This window comes from Anoplolepis gracilipes, chromosome 5 (genome assembly GCF_047496725.1).
Source record: "Anoplolepis gracilipes chromosome 5, ASM4749672v1, whole genome shotgun sequence".
Classification (NCBI taxonomy): Eukaryota; Metazoa; Arthropoda; class Insecta; order Hymenoptera; family Formicidae; genus Anoplolepis; species Anoplolepis gracilipes.
In genome coordinates, this window is record NC_132974.1 from 13,743,173 (window position 1) to 13,762,560 (window position 19,388).

Sequence of the window (19,388 nt, forward strand, 5' to 3'; positions counted from 1 at the left end):
CACACGACACACGCATTGTTACATTTCGCTAGAGCTTGTGGAAACTTAGCTGGATTTGTAGAAATAAATGTTATAGACACAAACAACACCGAGACTTACAGTTCTCTGATGACTTTGCAATCTGAACCGCTTCGATTTTCGAGTGTACCCAATTTTCTACTTTTGTGTCTTGTACAACTTAAATAATCATTGTCCAAATGTCATTAATTTCATTATTGCTTCCTTCTTGTGTAAAAACATTTATATACAATTTTCGCTTCAACTAGTAGTATCGAACAGAAATTTCTGACTATATAATCATTAATCATTATACTTACAAAGTTATGATATCACTCTCATTCATTTATTAAATTTCTCACAACATTCACGCACAACATACATATAATTTAAATACTTCATTTTTCAATCTTTAACAATTCTTAATCTTATAATTATTGTCACAGGATTTATGTGATTCTATCATTTACAACATTCGTACAATTCTCGTAATACTTATCAATTTTCCTTTAATACCGTAAAAACGTGGAAACTGTTAAAAGTTTTTAATTATAAAATCTTTAAAATTTTAAATATTCTAAAATATATGGTGTTTATTTTACCATCTTTTCTTATAGTTAAAACACATTACGGATTCTCGTCAAATATTCAATGCATATGTATCTTTTTTCAGTCTGTAAAAAGTTTTTTTTTTCTTACGAATTCTTCCTATTATAAAGAGAGATGAGTTTGTGAAAAGTTCACGTATTTTGTCACATTCAAGGACGATGTGTTCACATTTGATAGAAACAGAATCAAAATATTGTTAAAGCTATGTCGCAGAGCTATGTTTCCTTTCCTCATTTGACTAAGAGGACACGTAAAAATTATGATTTCTTGCTCGATCGTCCCTGTTAGTATCATTTTTCGTCCTCTTTGTAAGCCGAATTAACATTCCCCTTTTTCTCTTCTAGAGCTATGGCCTCATCACTGACTTCTTCGTTTGATATTTCCACATACTTGTAGAATATGGTCATCACGGCGAATATCGAAATAACTACCGCCATCAGACCAGCGTACAAAAAAATCTCGTAGACCTGAAATAAATAACGATTTCCTAAAATTTAGTCTGTGATTTATCTCACATAATGTCTTTTGATTAAATGGTCAATGTTTCCTTTGTATAATTGATTGCAAAAATAATCTAGGTAAGAATTTAACAAAATATTTCGAATGCCACGCACGCGAATAATAGAAAAAAACCACATAAAATTTGTTGGATTTTTTAATTAGAAAAAAATTTAGTATAAGAATGTAACACAATTGAAAGTTATTTTATGAAATGAAATCCATTGCGTAGATCTCAACAAAAAACAAAGATCGTCAAATTGAAGCACTTACCTGTCGTTCGAAAGGACGCGAACCCTTTACAATCACCACGATGAGATTGCCGAAAGCCACGCTCAACAACCAACCTGCCTGTAATAGAGATTTCATACTCTCCGGTGCCTGGGTGAAGGCGAATTGCAGACCTGTTATAGAGAACATCACCTCGGCCATCGTGATGATAATGTATTGCGGCAACATGTAGGCCATGTGAAGCGAGTTGGGTTGCGTGACTGTGATTATTTCACCAGTGATCTTATTCTCTAACGTGGGCATATAGTTACCCACCACGGTGTACGCCCCGCCGAGTTTGAAGGGCACCCCTTTCTTCAGCAGATGATCGTCCAGATAGACGTCGTACGTGTCTGGTTTATCGAATTGCTTCAGTTCCGAATGAGCAAAAATCGAGCTATTGACCGTTATTGATAACACCGTCTGATTCAATTCGCCATAGACGAATCTCAGAGTGGAATTGCCGTTCACTTGGGGCGCTAGATAGATGAGACCACGAACCGTCGGCTTACCCTTAGCCGGCTTATCCACATAATCCTCGTAGTGATATTGCAGTCCCAAGGGCGTTATAACCCAAGATGTTGCGTTGGCTTCCACGGCTGTAAGTTTTCCTAGTAAAAGAAATCACTTGTATTGTACGCAGTAAGATTGCAGTATCCATACAATTTCACCTGGATTTTTTACCTGACACTTCAGGAGCCAAATTCGTGTAGCCTTTATAATTGCAAGCTGTGAAATTTGCTGTGTAGGGCAATGCAACCGAGCCTTTCTGCGCTTTCACTTCTAAATCTGCCCACATACTCAGCGACTTTATTTCAATATTCTGTTCTGTCATAGTTAGAGTTACAGGACAATTCAGCGTATTAAAAATCCGAATTTGAGCGAATCCTTCTGAGGGTAACTTTGGATAAGTTTTCTGAAATAAAACAGAAATCAAAACTCTACATATTTGTCTGTTTTATAATGGTACATAAAAAGCAGTTATGTTTATGATATGTGAAAAAATGGTTTTCTCAATACCTCGAGTTCTAATTCGACGAGCCCGGCCACGATGAAGGCCACGCTGGCCAAGAATCCGCCGACAACGAGCTTCTTCAAAGGCGTGTTGATTATGTGTATTTTGGCGAAAACCGGATAGATACAGGTTTCGAAGATGGGTATGAAGATGATGATCAACAACGGATTGACGGCTTGCAGCTGGTCGGGCAGCAGCATGAAACTGCCTATCTGACCATCCATCCGCGTTGCTTGAAACGTCCACTGAGAGCCCTGCTGGTCGTAGAGTGCCCAGAATATTGGCAATGGTACGAACAGTTTTAGGACCCGCAATGCGGCCTTGATATCTTCGATTAGCTTCTTTTCATAGGTATCATCGGCGTGGTCGAGCCAATGATCGCATTTCCTTTCTTTGCTCTTTACTTTATTACAGATTGCGCGCTAATTTCCAAACAGAAAAGGAGACTTTAAAAGATCTTCGATTTGAATTAAAAAATTACTTAATATTAATATTACTATTATTAAATCGGTATGCAGAACGTTAACTCGCTTGCACGTTATATATTTTGCAGGAGGCAATATAACAATATTACTATTATTACTATATTTATATTAATATTACTAAATTACATAATTAATTCAAAAATACGATACAAATGATTGGAAAGATTCATAAAATCGCGAGAAATCTATAATTTGCAAAACTTTAAAAAATTATTACACTTGAAAATATTTTTTCTCCCTCTTCTCATACAATGCTATTATGCATTTGATTTCTGTGTGTTTCAAGAGTAAAATTTTAAAAATTTGTGCGATGACAATCACGAAAGTCTTTGAAATTCCTCGATTTAAATTAAAAAATTACTTAATATTAATATTACTATTATTAAGTCGGTATTTAAAACGTTGACTCGCTTGCACGTTATATATTTTGCAGAAGGCAATATAACAATATTACTATATGTATATTAATATTACTAAATTACTAAATTATATAATTAATTCAAAAATACGATGTAAATGATTGAAAAGATTCATAAAATCGCGAGAAATCTATAATTTGCAAAACTTTAAAAAATTTATTACACTTGAAAATATTTTTGCTCCCTCTTCTCATACAATGCTATTATGCATTTGATTTCTGTGTGTTTCAAGAGTAAAATTTTAAAAATTTGTGCGATGACAATCGCGAAATTCTTTAAAATGATGCGAAAACTTACACAGATGCACTTGGAAACCTTGAGAATGAGATTACCCATAGGCTCCACTATTTTATACATTCGTTTTCCCGAAACAAAGATTACTGAAAATAAGACTTTGTTAATAAAATTCTGTTTGTTTAATAGGAAGAAAAAAATTTATATTAAAATGTTTTTTCGTTTCTTACCAATCGATACAATCATTAAAATTGCCGGTATCAGAAATGCTAGAGAAAAGCAGTTATCTTCGAAACATTTTGTGTCGCGTATCACCGGAGTAAGCAAAGTCGAAATCAGAGAGCCCGTGTTAATGGAGAAGTAGAAAAGGGAAAAGAACATTGCCAATTGTCGTTCCTGTTGAGGCAGAATGAACTGATCGCCCCCGAAAGCTGACACACAAGGTTTTATTCCGCCTGTGCCAAGTGCAATCAGGAGTAAACCTATCATGGACAATTCCCTGGAAAATTGAAAATAAAATTTAAGATTTTATATTTTTTTCTTTACCGATAGAATTTATAGAATGCTTATAATATAATTGTCCAAATCAAATAGCATTTGAACGATATGTAAATTTGTGCCATATTCAAGTAATATTTAAATTCAGAAATGTAATCTTTTTTTTTTTAATTCTGTTAAAATATTTTTTATATAAAAAATATATAAATTTTCAAATTGTAAAAATTATTTATAAAATTTCCAATGCGTATATTCTTAAAAAAGATGTATTTTACATATATATATATGCTGATACTGACCTTGCGGGTAGGCCGAAAGGAGGTGTCGCACTTGCAGATAAAATCAGCTGTCCAATTGCGTAAATAACGCTGACATAAAAAATGGTGCGATATTTTCCGAGCCAAGAATCAGATATGATTGCGCCCAATAGCGGGAAGAAATAAACGAAACAAATAAAGACATGATAAATCATTGTGGCTGTATCCTCGTTGTACTTTAGCATGTCACTCAAGTACAGCGCTAGGATGGCTGAAAAAATAATTACGTGTCAATCTATAGTCTAATGAAGTGACATTTAATCATATTCAACATTAACATCAAAGCTATTAAGTTTCTTAGTTACCAAAATTTCACTAAACTAAAAATCAACAAATTGTGTGCTTTATTTAAAATATTAGTTAAAAAATCATATTAAAAATATATATACAAAAAAATACTTAAGTATGGATTTTAATATAATATATACAATAATTTTATTTTAATTGCACTATAACTTTATTTTTTAAGTACTGAACGATTCGTAAAATATTCTTTTGTTAGTGTTTTATGTAATGCTTTAAAGTTAAAGGATCTGTCAAGTAAATATATTATAGTCATATAACATCTTACATAATATAATAAAGTAGAAATTTTCTCTATTTGGTATTTTCAATTGAAAATTATTTTAGTTTCAGTCATTGTTATAATTGAAAGAATTGTTTTAATTGACACAACAATATTTTTAAATTGCATAGATCGCAGAATGTAATAGACGTTAATACTTATACGTTAAATTGATGTTAATTATTTATATACTTACTGCGCATTCCATAGAAGGAGAATCTTTCGCAGAATTCATTGGTGACAATGAAAAATACAGATTTGGGATATTTTATCTTCTGAAAAGTTAAAAAAATCTTATTAAAAAAATAATTAAATTCTCTCTCTCTTCAATAAAATATTAATATTATATTTATATTTTGGGTTATTAATATGATTATTTATTCATTAATAATAATCTTTTTCACAATTTTTAAAGCGACAATTTTTTGTCACACAGATTTAAGCAAAACTATAGAATTAGTAAATATTTCGATAATTAATTTTTGAAATTAATATATTTTTTAATAATTTCCAATTTTTAAACTAAAAGAATTTATATTAAAGTAAAACCATTTTTTTAAAATTATTAAACAAAATAGATTCTGTTTAAGAGATATCTTGTCTCAAATTGTTTAACAATGTTCATTTTCTATTAGAGACAGCTCTAGCGTGATCATATTGACCCGATTAACACTATTGTTACGGCAGGCACATTCATTTTCAACTATTTTCTAACGTAAAATGCGAAGGCCACATCGGCTGGACTATTATGCGTGCCAGGTCATAAATTTAATTGTTGGGGATAAAGACTTGATAACAAAATGACTTGCAGTTTTGAATGAGATTAAGTAATATACCTTCTAATCATAAAAGCATACATATATTTTCCTTAATATTTGCTCTTTTTTTTTTAATAATAGAACTTAGAAACAAGAAAAATATGTACAGCAGTAGGAAGATTTAATGTAAGAGCGAAAGAGAAAGAGAGATTTAAAATAAAATAATGTAGAATGAGAATATATTTCCCATATTTCTCGATGAATTCTTGCGTATTTAATTTAAACAAGCATTTACAACATTTTTGCAGTAACACAGATTTCTAGCAAGGTTCTTCATGAATTATACAGAAAGCCTTGATACAGCAATTCAAGACCTGTTTTTATTCCAAAAAAGAAACTTGTGTACGTGAAGAGAAATCGTTTATACAATAAATACAAAAATTAAAAAAAGTCTTTGTTATTAACTTTAAATTCTCGTTTTAACAATTTATTAATGATAACATTATGTTTTGATCGTGCATGCAAATATCGTAAAACATCGTTATAAAATTTGATTGCAAATTGTATTCCGATAGGCTATCAGTCGATTAAACTATATTGCATACATCAATGTGATATAAGACATAAAGATTTGTACAAGCAACTTTTATATTCTATAATCAGTAATTACATTTTTTACAACACAAACAATAACTTAACATTATTGTTTTTAGATTTGAGAAAAATTTTGCATGCAGATGTTAAAATGTCAATTTAAAAAAAAACAAAAGATAAATAAAAATAACATCGTTACTAATGAATATGAAAATCGATAAAAAGATCATTAATAATAAATTAGAATCACTTTCAAAGAAAGTAAATCAACGTTTTCTAATAAAAATGATTAATTAAAATATCAGTAAGTGGATGCTATAACATATAATATATTATAATGTCGATGACATTATAACATTTTCCTGTAATCTGTTTTGATTTAAAACTTGATATAATTTTAAACCGAAATTTATAATATTAATATTACTATAGTACACTAATATTATTGGAAATTTTGAGATTAAAGAGACATACAGTTTTTATAACATCCTATATACTAATTGCGCTGGAATTTCGATTACTTGCGCGATTAATTGTAAGTTTTCCCAAACATGACGATACATTCACATCTCGTTACAAATAATCGGAATATAGAGATTTACGAACCAGGACATAAAATGGTGTTCTTTTTCGATAATAATTAAGGCGCTTATTTGTACGATCGATTATAGATATATTCTTTATCTGCGATCTAGTTATCTTTCATCTGACAATGTCGCAATGATCTAATATAATAAGAGTCGAAATATATGACATAGCATAACAATAATAAATTAATTTTTTTATTATAATTACGTAATCGGAAATAAAGTGGTGTTTTTTTCCGATAATAATTAAGGCGATCGATTACAGATATATTCTTCATCTGCGATCTATTTATCTTTCATCTGACAATGTCGCAATGATCTAATATAATAAGAGTCGAAATATATGACTTACAATTAGTATAACAATTATTAATTTTCTTATTATAATTACGTAACCGGAAATAAAAATCTGTCTCGAGTTGATTATCGAGCACGAATGGACCGGGAAACTTGAAGAAAGATTTGTGTCTCAGAGAAAGTATAATAATGATCGACCGCAATTAAGGGAATTAGTCGGGTATGCGGATAGTGAATGGAATTGAGTCAGTGAACCGCAGCGCTCAATTTAAAATCCGAGTTATCCTTCAAACCCCACTCAGCGATTGGTATGATTTAAGACTTGCATTTAAATCGTAACACACATTTGTCTCTCGTGCGTAAAAGATACGCACACGCAGAGACGCAACATAAGGCGTCGTATCATGACATGTCAACGATCCTTCGATTTTAGACATTATTTTCTTTGTAAATATTTTGAGAAGATCCATTATTCAATCTGCGGCTTTCCGATCTTTACTTTGTAATTAAAGTTCAAATTTTTTATGAAAACAAACTCTAAATCAACTGAAAAATGTGACTTTATAATTTATTTAACTTTTTAAAGTTTAATTCGCGAAAATGCGCTTTCTTTCCATCATTTATAATTTAAAAAATTTGACGCCTCCATATTCGTTTTGTTAAGAAAAAATTTGGCAACAGATCGTTCAAAAATAATATGAAACACTTTGTATACATAAATGATTCACGCCTGAATAGATTAGATAATTTGGATATGAACGAAGATATATCAATATTAGATTCAATTTTATTAATCGAAATGAAAACCTTTTCAAAATTATAAAATCAAATCACGTTATATTAAGTAAAAAATGTAAATAAACAAAGGGACTTTTTTGCACGACGTGTTTTTAGAAATATAGAACCAAGAGATATATTTTTTTCCTTGATTTTTATTTTACAAAATTTCCAAGTGACCTTTTAGAAGAGTGAAACTGATTTTCAGTCTAATTATTCTAACACTATGATTGATTGATTGAGCTGTGATTAAAGTCATCTGACGTCGAGCAATTGCAAATATTGATAGTTATAGAGCGACTAATCGCGATAATATAATCGACAATATAAGTTTTACCTGCACGTGCTTCTTATTGACAACCATGTTGTGTGAGATCAGGACGCAACTATCTACACAAATTAATATTAATCCACTAACACAAAAATCGGTTGCTTTGTGGAACCGGTTTGTCCCGACACGTCGGTGAACGCGTTACAATCCCAGGAAACAAGAAACACTTAGATTAAACATATCGAAATGTTAATTTTATGCGCATTCGTATACACGTGTTCGTATTTTTAGAAATATTACCCGATAAAATAAGCGATATCCTCCGGTATTTAAAAATGTTTAAAAAATTACTTCGAATGTGTTATTCCAATAACAATGCGTGAATAATTTTTTTTTTTTTTTTGCTTATTAAAGATCGGAGAATGACAGCTCGAACGAGCGCTCGTCGTCGACGATGGTTCCGCTCGTACGCGCTCGTGATCGAGACTGACAACAGTGAGCGGAGACAGTTCGCTACCAAAGAGTAGAGGTAGGCAACACACCATCGTGAACAAGTGTGTATAATAGTGTGTATTACAAAGTCGGTATATAATAAAGGCGCGTGTGACGGTATTGTACACTACGCAGCATAATGCGCCAGTTTTGGAACAGTTTGTGAAAGTATACGTGTCATCGAACGATCATTTTCCAGGTAACTCAGGTGCACGCAAGACGTGTCAATTCTCTTCTTCATGCCTGACACGCGTCGAGATATTATGGCTTCACGATTGAGAAGATTATTGTCATCGAGTGAGATAAATCAATTAAAGGTGTAAATAATTTAAGAAGCAGATTCTCTCAGTGTTTGCAATAATTGATTATAATTCTCTCCTCCTTTCTCTCTGAAGAGAATAGAAAGAGAAAAAAAGAATGATAAATAAATATAATATAAAAGAATAATAAATAATATCTATTATTTCTTTTTCTCTCTAATTGAGAAAAAGAAAATGATAAATATTATTTAAAATTAAAAAGAGAGAGAAGGAGAGGTGGAAAAAGAAATAGAGTCAGTGCAACAAAGTAAAACTATATCCTTGCAAAGTAAACGTCATCTTCAATACTAATAATAGAATTGCATTTCTTATGTTATGCTAATCTATCAATTATATAATAGGTTTACAACGGCAGAACCGCATATTTTTTATACATAATTATCAGTATGCGTTGAATAGTTGTAATCCAGAGGAAATCCGGGATCGTCCCATGTTCATTTTATTCTGTTTGTTTAGATAATTGTATATGTGTTATCTCTTTTGTGTATGTATTATCTATCGTGTAGAAGAATTTCGTGCGAGACAATTAAGTATTAATTGTTAGTTGATTGTAATTGAATTGTTATTACGATCATATCTTTTGTTTACAGGGAGAGATATCGAGAGATAAATATTATTATAAGTGTAGAAATATCGAAATCCGTTTGTCTAGACTCATTTTCACTGCGACAATTAAAAAGGTAATAATTTAACAAAAAAAAAAAAAAAAAAAGAAACGTTAAGCTAATTTTCGCAATTGCTTTAATCACGCGTATGTACATTAAAGTTTCCTTTACCGAGAAAAATGTATTAAAAATTTAAAAATTATTACTATTGTGTGTGAAAATTTACGATGCTGCTAAAGTATAAGACATATCGTACGCGACTTCTTTTTTACGGATTTATTCTGGAACTGGAACGACGCTTGTGTTACGGAATCTGTTGTAAAACGGATACGCAATTCGAGATGCGAGACATTATTTATTTGGCGGTTTCGAAACGTGTGAGGACCACGTGGACTTGCCGACAAAAGATCACTGGGATTCTTATATTTTTAATTTTTTTTTCTTTTTGTTAAATCGCATTAATAACGATCGTTCCGTACGTAAAAATATACTTTGTCACGAAATTACTGCATCTCGTCACGAATTATGCAACGCAGTTAAATGCGCAGTAATAATGATAACTTTTCGATCTTGAAGTAACGTTATTGCTGTAAAGCGAAAGTAATACGGTGCATATTTTCACCAATGCTCGTCGCGTCGGAAACAGGTGAAATTATCTACCGAGATTATATACGATATAACGATTATTGATATTCTTACTGATTTTCTCATAATCTTATCGCTATTATGAATTGCACAAAAATATACGTGTAAATTATTAAACTAATTTTTTTCACCAATATTTGCGAATTGAAGTTTAAATCTCACCTGCTCTTGTCTCTCGACATTGTTCTGATTGTCTGGATGATCTGAAACACAAAATATACGAGTATTTATGACAAAGCAATTGATTCTTCTATCGAGCTATTGAGACAAACTATAAAGAAAAGGAAAAAGAAATCAAGACTGATAAAATAAAATGCTAAAAGAATCGTTTTTGTCAAGATATTTGCAAAAATTATAATAGACTAGGACAAGAAATATCGTCTTGTTCGTCAAATTCGAGCAATCTGTATTTTTATTTTGAAAGCAGCCACATTATATTTTGATTGTCACCCGATAGATCGCTTAACGGAGTTATCGTCTGAACGATTCAATTCTGTATAATAAATTTGTGTGCGCGATTTCGAGTACTAGTATAAACCGGATTTCATTTTAGAGTTTTAGATTCGACCGCAGTAGCTACTTAATAATATTTGCATAAATTTAATAATCTGCACCATCGTGCATTTAATCAAGAGATCAGTTTGGATCATCAATGGCTTGTTTAACCTATTGTATATAAAATAGCTAATAAATATAAATCGAAGAATTAATCCTTCAGAGATGGAAGAAATTTTTTATACCTAACAATATTAATTAATTAATTTGTTTTTATTAAATCTCTTTGATCAACAATTTAATACATTTTCTTTATTGCCTAAATAGAATGAAGAGAAATGAAGAAAAATAGTAAAGATAGGAAAATTGAAATATTTTACAGGAATAATTTATTGAATAGTATCTAAAGTACTTCAAGTTTTCCAAATCCTCAAGCCCTTTCTCCAACATCTCATAAAGCAATAAAGTAGGTCATAAATCGCGAATGTAATCCAATCGGTAAAAACTTTTGCGGATATTCGAATGGTAATGATTATGCAAGAAAATCGCATGGGAACGAGTCGTGAATAGATAGCGGCGAAAGCGATCGCGACGACCATTTACGCCAATCATCAATATTCATAACAGTAGCGGCGAATTTGTGTGCGACTGTTTAAATTAGGTCATGGACCAATCGGGCTTATTAAAAAAATTATTACACGAGTCCCGGTTAAACTGCCAATTAAATATTTTATCGATTTATGTCGAGGGATTTGTCGTTCGTGAAACCTACATTATCGTTTTGTTTTTTCTTTTTGCGATTGTAACATTGAATTTAATCAGATAGCGCGCACACAATAATGGGAATTCAGTCTACGTCATCTTTTGTCTTCACTCAACAATTTCTTATCACTTTCGCTTCCTGTATTAATTATCACAACTCTGAGATAAATACCATTATTATTTCAAAATATAAAAAGACACAATATATTGTCGATATTAGTGCTTCCCAATTATTTGTGTTGTCGACCGTATCGGATCGTAATTGATACACTATAAACACTTAACATTCTTGGATAGATAAAAAAAGTGTCCAATGTACTTGATTAAAAGATTGAGTTCTAAAAAAAAATTAAATGATTATTTTAATTAAATTGCTATATTCCTATTATGCGCATTATCTTTGATGTATTTACATATAATAAGTTACATATATAAGTTTAAATAATAAATTAATTTTCTATTTTAAATTAAAATAATTACGATTGCAATTCATCAAGGCATATCTTCTTAATACTTTTCTATTTATCTGTCTAAATAATGAAATTGTACTTTCTTACAATTTAGAGGTAATTATATTTATATAATTTCTCAAGAGTAATTTTGTTTGCGTTCGTGATTTCAGAAGTCATTTATCTAAATGATTGGCAAGTTGGTTTGCTACGCGCAAAAGATAAGAATGTTGTACTTTGGTAATCTAAATAAACATTTGATTAAATTAATTAGCTTGCAGTTATAATATAAACGTAGATGGAATGTATTTCATCGGTATTATTTATATTTCGTCAGTATTTGTTCGATCTTATTTCTTTAACTTATCTATATTTATTAGTATAAATTAATTATTTAATTGACAATTAGGATATTCATTATTTAAATTAAATAAACTATATATACATATAATTTGATTACAATTAATCAATCAATTTCAATAACAATACGTACATATGTGAATGTATTATCATCGAAATTTGTTGGCCGTTGTAATCGAATTATCTTTCAAACTGACATGAAAAACGATCGATTATAATTATGCCTAACAGTGGCTGAAAAAATGTTTATTTTCATTATCGAAGGCATAATATAATGCGATTAACGGAAATTTACCGAAGGAAAGCGCGTCCTCATTTCAACAACAGTGTGGATCACGCGTAATCGATCGATGTGAGAGAAACCAAACATGCAATGAACCGTAAATCGAATGATTTGTACAATAAAATAGAGGAAACAAGACAATCTATGTTTTTATCTTTCCAATTTAATGTAAAAAAAATACCTAGTTTATTTGATCTTTTTATACGACGGAGCTCAAAAAACACACGAAAGTTTGACTATTTTCTTTTTCTTTTCTTAAACCATTCAGTACCTTGAATCTCGTTTTCGGAATTCTTTTTCCTCGTTACATCTGAAGTATTCATCTTCACTCCTAGTCTTCTCTCCTAGTCAGCTTACCCTCGCGACGATAACTGATCCGTCTTTTCGATCGTAATATCAACTGTAGATTATATCTCGCCTTTCCATCTTATCTACTAAAACCTGCAGGTCTGAACAATCCGATTGCAGAGACGCGAGTTTATCGCGTTACAATACTCTACTCGAAAATCTTGAGATTCCATCACTATATAATATTAGGAGCGAGGAGGATATATATGAGGATTTGGATTTTTCATGGCCCGAATATCACCGAGTGATTTTTCAATCTCATTTTCCTCCGCATTTGTTTGCTGTAAAAAGTCTTGTATTACATTACATAATAATCAACGATTAAAATTTATATCAAGTTCTTTAATCTAATACACGTAATAAATAAAGAAAGTTGTTCATTTAATCGTTTGATGATATAAAACAAGATAATACTTTTCGCAGGCTTGTTTTCGTCTCGATAAAGAGAGTATTCGTCCTATCCATCGTTTACATGCGGAAGAGCTCGAAATCAGGTTGAAGCGCATCGTATCCTTTTTTTTTTTTTCGTGAGGAACAACGTCGTCTTCTCTGTGACAAGCTCAAGAAAGTAGCCTGTAAGAAAAACACGTGCAATGACTAAATCTGGTCGCATATCCGCGGTGTCGAGAAACTATATGAAGCTAAGGATCGATCGGTTTATTAAAAATTATATAGTCATAAAATGCAAGATCGATTCGCAGCAATTTGTGAAATCTAAAAAACAGAAGATTAAGTCGCTAATCAACTTTTGATCCACACTCGAGTAGCGAATTTATTCATTTATCAAGAATATCGCAAAGTCAAAACAAACTCTATACCAGTTGACTCTAACAAACAAACAAAATTTCAATGTTTTTTAAAGTTCTTTTTCTTTCGAAAATAAAGTCTAGTAAAAACAAATTCCTTTCTTCGCATCTATTTCCCAGACAGCACGAAATATTTATAAAATATTTACAAAGTATTTACAATAATTATTTAAATATTTTGTAAATATTTTATAAATATTTTTAAGATTTCAGATTGAATAGATCATAAATATCCTAGCAAATATTTGAGAAATATTTACAAAATAATTATTATAAAAATTTATTTTTTGCTTATCATAAATATTATATATAAAATATGTCGAAAAAAGATTTTTATAAAATGTGTATAAAATATTTATATAATATATCAGAAAAAAATATTTTTTCATAAATATTTTTGTGTGCTGTCTGAATTTTTTTCACGAAGTTTATCTCGGTTATACATACATGTATATCATATTTTACTGGATATCTTATTAATCTGATTGTGAATGAGGAATTATTTCTTATCAATTTTATTTCAGATAGTTCTTGATAATAACAAAAAATTGAAAAAAAGAACGGTTCTGTCGAGCGTCCCTAATGTTGACGCGTGATTCCGATCATGCGTTTCGGGAGCAGCAGGCCGATTAGTGCGTAAACGGGACGGACGGGACTCGCGAGTATAACGGTAAAGCTGTCGCGAGAATGGAAGAGGCGAAGGAGGAAGGAAGGGGATCTTCTTCAGTGCTGTCTTTTGTGCCCGTCGAAGTCTATATAGAAAGATCTCATACGGAATCGTCGCGAACTCCTGGCGCGATCGGCGATTTTAAATTCAACGCGCTATTTAAATTCAAATCAAGCATGCTCCTTCACCTCTGTAAGTCTACGTGAAAGAGTTACATATTTTGTGTACTGGAAATAGAATTAATTGTAATATTGTAAATGTGTATCGGCATTCTCGCAGCTTCATCATTTCGAAAAGAATTATAATAAAGCAATTTTAAATTTTTCTTAAGATTTTTGACAACTAAAATACACGTGCGCGAGGTATTCGAGAAAGAAAGTTTTTTAGGAAGAGCAAAATTCGCACCCGAGGAGACGATACTAGGGACAATTTGTCTCTTTTTCTCTGGATGCCGGGGGGCCTCTGCCACGCGACTAAGTCCGTTCCTGAACGAGGATTGCGCGAGAGCCGACGAGGAGGCGACACACGCATCAGCGAGCGATGGGGTTCGACGTGAACCGCTTCCAGGGCGACGTGGATGAGGAGCTCGTGTGCCCAATATGTTCCGGCGTGCTCGAGGACCCCGTCCAGGTAGGACGATGTAAATGTTGGAGTCAGGGGAATCTCGTCGTGGTCCATCTCGTCCCTCCGTGTAACCTAACCTAACCTAATTCCTCTTTCTTGCGCGAGACGAATTTTACGAGAGTTTGACAGGGAAAGAGGAAATTAAGTTGCGGGGATATTTTTTTCTTTCGAAGAAAATAAAAGTGAGTAAAAGGAAAAAAAAGGAGCCTTATCGGGATGAGACTGATAGATCTATGACGAGATTTTACAGTCTTTCGCAGTACGCGATTTATCAGGTGCTTATCACATCTGAGTTCTAAGATCTAACAGATATTTTTCTGTTGTGTCTTTTTTGACATTTCTCCTTAAGTTTTGATTGTTTCACACAATAAAGATAAACCAAATATCACATATTTGCGTATATAGGTTAGTCTGATTCATTGCCTTTACGTGTTCGGTTGTTTGTCATTTATCTCTATACATTATCTATTTACATATTTTACAAGCATTTATTATTTTGCAAACGAAGCTAATGTTGCTTATGTAAGATATTTACTTATATAAATGTCGAAGCCACCTCTTGCACAACTGCAGTATTTTTCACGTTAATCTGTGTCATACATTTTTTTCTTGGATTTTTGTTCGTAAAACATTTCTTCATATTTTGGTCTTTTTTTAAAAAAAATGTCTTAATCGTAATTTACTGAATTTTCTCTGAAGATATTGTAATCCATCTTACTAGAGGTAATTTATATACACTTGTTTATATATATGCTATGAAATTGTGGCAGCTTACGAGGACTTGCAGGTGAGCAATGTGTTGCAGGCACCAGTTTGCGAGCACGCCTTTTGTCGCTCCTGCATCAACGAGTGGATAAACCGTCAGCCCACTTGCCCTCTAGATCGTACACCCATCACGTCCGCTCAGCTGAGAACGGTTCCTAGAATCCTGAGAAACCTGCTGGCTCGTTTGTGCATCAATTGCGACAACATTGTGTACGGTTGCAACGCCATCGTTAAACTGGACAGTCTGGCATCGCATCTCGAACAGTGCGAGTATAATCCGAAGAGACCGATGCTGTGCGAGCAGGGTTGTAGCCTTATCATCCCCAAGAACGAGCTCAAGGATCACAATTGCGTGCGCGAGCTGCGTAACCTGATACAGTCGCAACAACAGAAACTGGCCGACATGAAACGCGAACTCGGCGAGCAACAGCTGCAGATCAACGAACACAAACGCGAGATTCATTTACTCAAGGACTTTATGCGCGCTCTGAGGGTGTCGAACCCGGCGATGCGCGCGATCGCTGATCAAATGGAGCGAGACGAGGTTGTCAGATGGTCCGCGACCCTACCACGTGCCAGAGTTACTAGATGGGGAGGCATGATCTCAACGCCCGACGAGTTGCTGCAGGTGCGATTAATTTCTCGTTAATTTATATCAATCGCCTAGATATTTTTATATAATAAACAACGCAACGTTTTTACAATTTTGTTTTCATTTTTTTACAGACAATGATAAAGAGAACTCTGTCGGAGTACAATTGTCCGCCTCACGTGATTGACGAGCTGATGGAAAACTGCCACGAGCGGAAATGGCCACCCGGCTTGAATTCCCTCGAGACTAGACAGAACTCTCGACGACAATACGACAACTACGTATGCAAGAGAGTGCCTGGCAAGCAAGCGGTGTTGGTTCTCCACTGTGATAACACACACATGCCGGAGGATATGATGGTCGAGCCAGGGCTAGTAATGATCTTTGCGCATGGCATCGAGTAGGGTCATTGGATATCGTAGATGAATACGACTATTGATCAACATTACATAAAGCCAAGATCATCGATGTCGTCTCGCAAAAGTGGAGGGATAGCATTTCGGAATTGCTCTTTCATCATTTGCGAATTGACACGGATTGTCCTGGAGGATTGATTCGAGAAACATCTGATCGTCGTCAAAGGCGTTTACTCGGACAATTTCTTTAACGGAATATTCGCGGAGTTGGAAACGTAAGATTACATAGTTATCCTTGCGAATTCATTCCGAATCGAGCATACACGAACGATGATGCGCACACCGTTGTCCCATGTGATACGCAACTCTAGAGGCGCGATTGCTACATACATCGAGTAGATCGAGGACTGTCACTGTAATCGATGCACTGTAAATCGAGTAACACACATACGTACAACATACTCGATTCGACTTGTCGTTATCGGTTACCTCGATCGCACTCCTACACAAGAAAACTCAATCGAGTGTCTGGATTGTTGCACTGTGATATACCACTTCGGTGAGAAACCTCTTAAAATTGCGTGATAAATGACCGACCACTCTCTCTTCTTTTGGCCGGTCAATCGATCGAATTGTACATTTTTTTTTTTTTTTTTTTCGTCGGCGGTCCGTTTATCATTCATTTCAGGATCGTTTACGGATACTTAGAAGTCTGTGAATGTTTTACTAATAATACTTTAGAACGAATAAGATGATTAGAGGGAGAATTCCCACTAGTGATCTAATAACTCAAGCATGAGATCTCGAAATGGATACGGATTTGTTTTTATACATTTGATACGTGTCGTATTTTTTATTCTTTTCGGAATCTTTTCTCTCGAAAATTTCAAATTGTGTTATAGATAAGCCAATCATTCTCTTTTCGCATACTGCACGAATCCATGCATTTTTTAAAAATTGTTGTCAATGATGTTCTTTGTTGAAGCACACGAATATGTGGCTTGATTGCTGAGTTAATGGCACATTTCATTTATCACATCATCACTATAGAATACTATTAAAGAGTAAATTTAAAATTCTGAAATAGTATATCATCGAATTAACATCTAATAATGAGACATTCTACATAAATTAATCATTACATCAGTTAATGAATTTTTATATTTCACAACATCCTGATTTATAATTTGCAAATCGCGTATTAAATACTTTCTCGTGCAATTATTTCTTTTATATTACCGTAATCGTGCTGATATATGCAACATGATGGGCCAACAGATTAGAAGTCTATTTCCTTTTTGACAAGAGATAATTTTGTAATTTATTTTCACAATATAAAATATTATAAAAGAAGAGAGATAAATAAAAGAGATAAGATAGACATTTAAATACCTTGGAAAGAAAGACATCTGAGCCCGTCAATAAATCTTGTTACTTCCAGTAAGTCTTCAAAGAAAATCATGATGATCACGAGTATGAATATACTGAATCATTAAAAATTGAGAGATAAAGAGAGTTGTATACTGTTTTTTGTACCTTTTTTGTCCGATAAATTATATTGCCTGATAAATGCCATTAATTACGAAATAAAACTTGGACATAAATTATAGTTTTAAGCTTAATATTATACATCTAGAGATTGTGTAGTAAGACAATTCGATCAACAGACTCTGATTATATACATATAGTATATATAATAATTGTAATAAATCAGATTTTTACATATCATAAGTGATTTAATATACCTTATATTTTTATTTTTTTTTCTCTTTTTGCGAACGATGCAAAATCTGCCAATCTTATTCTGAATTACATACGACGGATGGAATATGATTGAATCAGTCAAACAAATAATATACGCGTGATCTATATTAAATATATCATATCAGCAATAATCGCGAAATGTTGACATTAAACAAAAATCACTTTTATATGTATTATAGTTTAGCAAATAATGCTATTTTTTTCTTACACTCTTTCAAAACTTAAATCTCTCAAACATCAAAAAGCAATCGTTAAAATTTTCAACTATTTAGAAAAAAAAAAGCGATTATTTTTCCCAAACATTTTTGAATTAAAAAAAAAATAAATAAAGATTCATGCATTATTTTCTAAATTATGGATTTGACATTTACGTGACATTTCTTTATTAATTATTTTTTTGAAAGGTGTAATTTATTCTGTTGTTAAGTTAACGCAATCCTTATTTCATAATTTTCATGATTGCACTTTTATGATAATTTCTACTTTTTTAACCAACACAGATCGCATGTGATTCGCGCTATATTCTGGCACAATTTTTACAGCAAACACGCATTTATGAATGTACATTTATTCATTGCATTTTCATTAAAGATCTTCTCTTATTATATTGCTCGCGATATAAAATTGCAAACTATTAAGGTACGATCATTATAGCGAAATGGCGTTGTATACTTACTAACTTACATATTTTCACAAAGAGGCAAGCGTTATTTAAGAATGATTTTAATAATATTAACTAAGTGCCACAAGACTGAAGAAGAGAAGAAAAAACTCAGAACCGAAAACGAAATTTTGAGAACTTATTTTGTATTGGAATTTAGATTTATTTACATGATGTGCCGACTGCGCGATAACGCACAAATA

The 19,388-nt window shown here is 32.4% G+C and overlaps 2 protein-coding genes and 1 long non-coding RNA gene across 8 annotated transcripts; 2 read left to right on the forward strand and 1 right to left on the reverse strand.

The window, feature by feature from the left end:
* Positions 1 to 227: 227 nt before the first annotated feature.
* On the reverse strand, positions 228 to 13,069 carry LOC140666057 (solute carrier family 15 member 1). Of its 3 annotated transcripts, XM_072892785.1 has the most exons (10): positions 12,874 to 13,069; positions 10,416 to 10,456; positions 5,104 to 5,182; positions 4,325 to 4,553; positions 3,758 to 4,026; positions 3,591 to 3,673; positions 2,395 to 2,811; positions 2,059 to 2,290; positions 1,378 to 1,985; positions 228 to 1,073 (listed from the first exon to the last, which is right to left on the reverse strand). In XM_072892785.1, exons 1-10 carry the CDS (start codon positions 12,923 to 12,925, stop codon positions 897 to 899), a joined length of 2,187 nt encoding a protein of 728 aa, XP_072748886.1. In that variant the 5' UTR covers positions 12,926 to 13,069; the 3' UTR covers positions 228 to 896. The 3 variants fall into 3 exon arrangements, with proteins under 3 accessions (XP_072748886.1, XP_072748888.1, XP_072748889.1); XM_072892787.1 differs by lacking the exons at positions 10,416 to 10,456; positions 12,874 to 13,069 and adding an exon at positions 8,258 to 8,651 and having other exon boundaries at positions 233 to 1,073; XM_072892788.1 differs by lacking the exons at positions 10,416 to 10,456; positions 12,874 to 13,069 and adding an exon at positions 5,457 to 5,605 and having other exon boundaries at positions 233 to 1,073.
* LOC140666066 (uncharacterized) lies at positions 8,607 to 10,963 on the forward strand. Its single transcript, XR_012046697.1, has 2 exons — positions 8,607 to 8,720; positions 8,883 to 10,963. It is a non-coding gene; the product is annotated as an uncharacterized lncRNA (long non-coding RNA).
* A 1,222-nt stretch (positions 13,070 to 14,291) lies between the features above and the next one.
* Positions 14,292 to 18,485, forward strand: Elgi (E3 ubiquitin-protein ligase NRDP1 elgi). Of its 4 annotated transcripts, none has more exons than XM_072892801.1 (4): positions 14,292 to 14,615; positions 14,811 to 15,053; positions 15,835 to 16,440; positions 16,539 to 18,485. In XM_072892801.1, the coding sequence occupies exons 2-4, from the start codon at positions 14,964 to 14,966 to the stop codon at positions 16,806 to 16,808; spliced, it is 966 nt and encodes a 321-aa protein (XP_072748902.1). In that variant the 5' UTR covers positions 14,292 to 14,615; positions 14,811 to 14,963; the 3' UTR covers positions 16,809 to 18,485. The 4 variants fall into 4 exon arrangements, with proteins under 4 accessions (XP_072748902.1, XP_072748905.1, XP_072748904.1 ...); XM_072892804.1 differs by having other exon boundaries at positions 14,306 to 14,615; positions 15,818 to 16,440; XM_072892803.1 differs by having other exon boundaries at positions 14,307 to 14,615; positions 15,853 to 16,440.
* Positions 18,486 to 19,388: the final 903 nt, after the last annotated feature.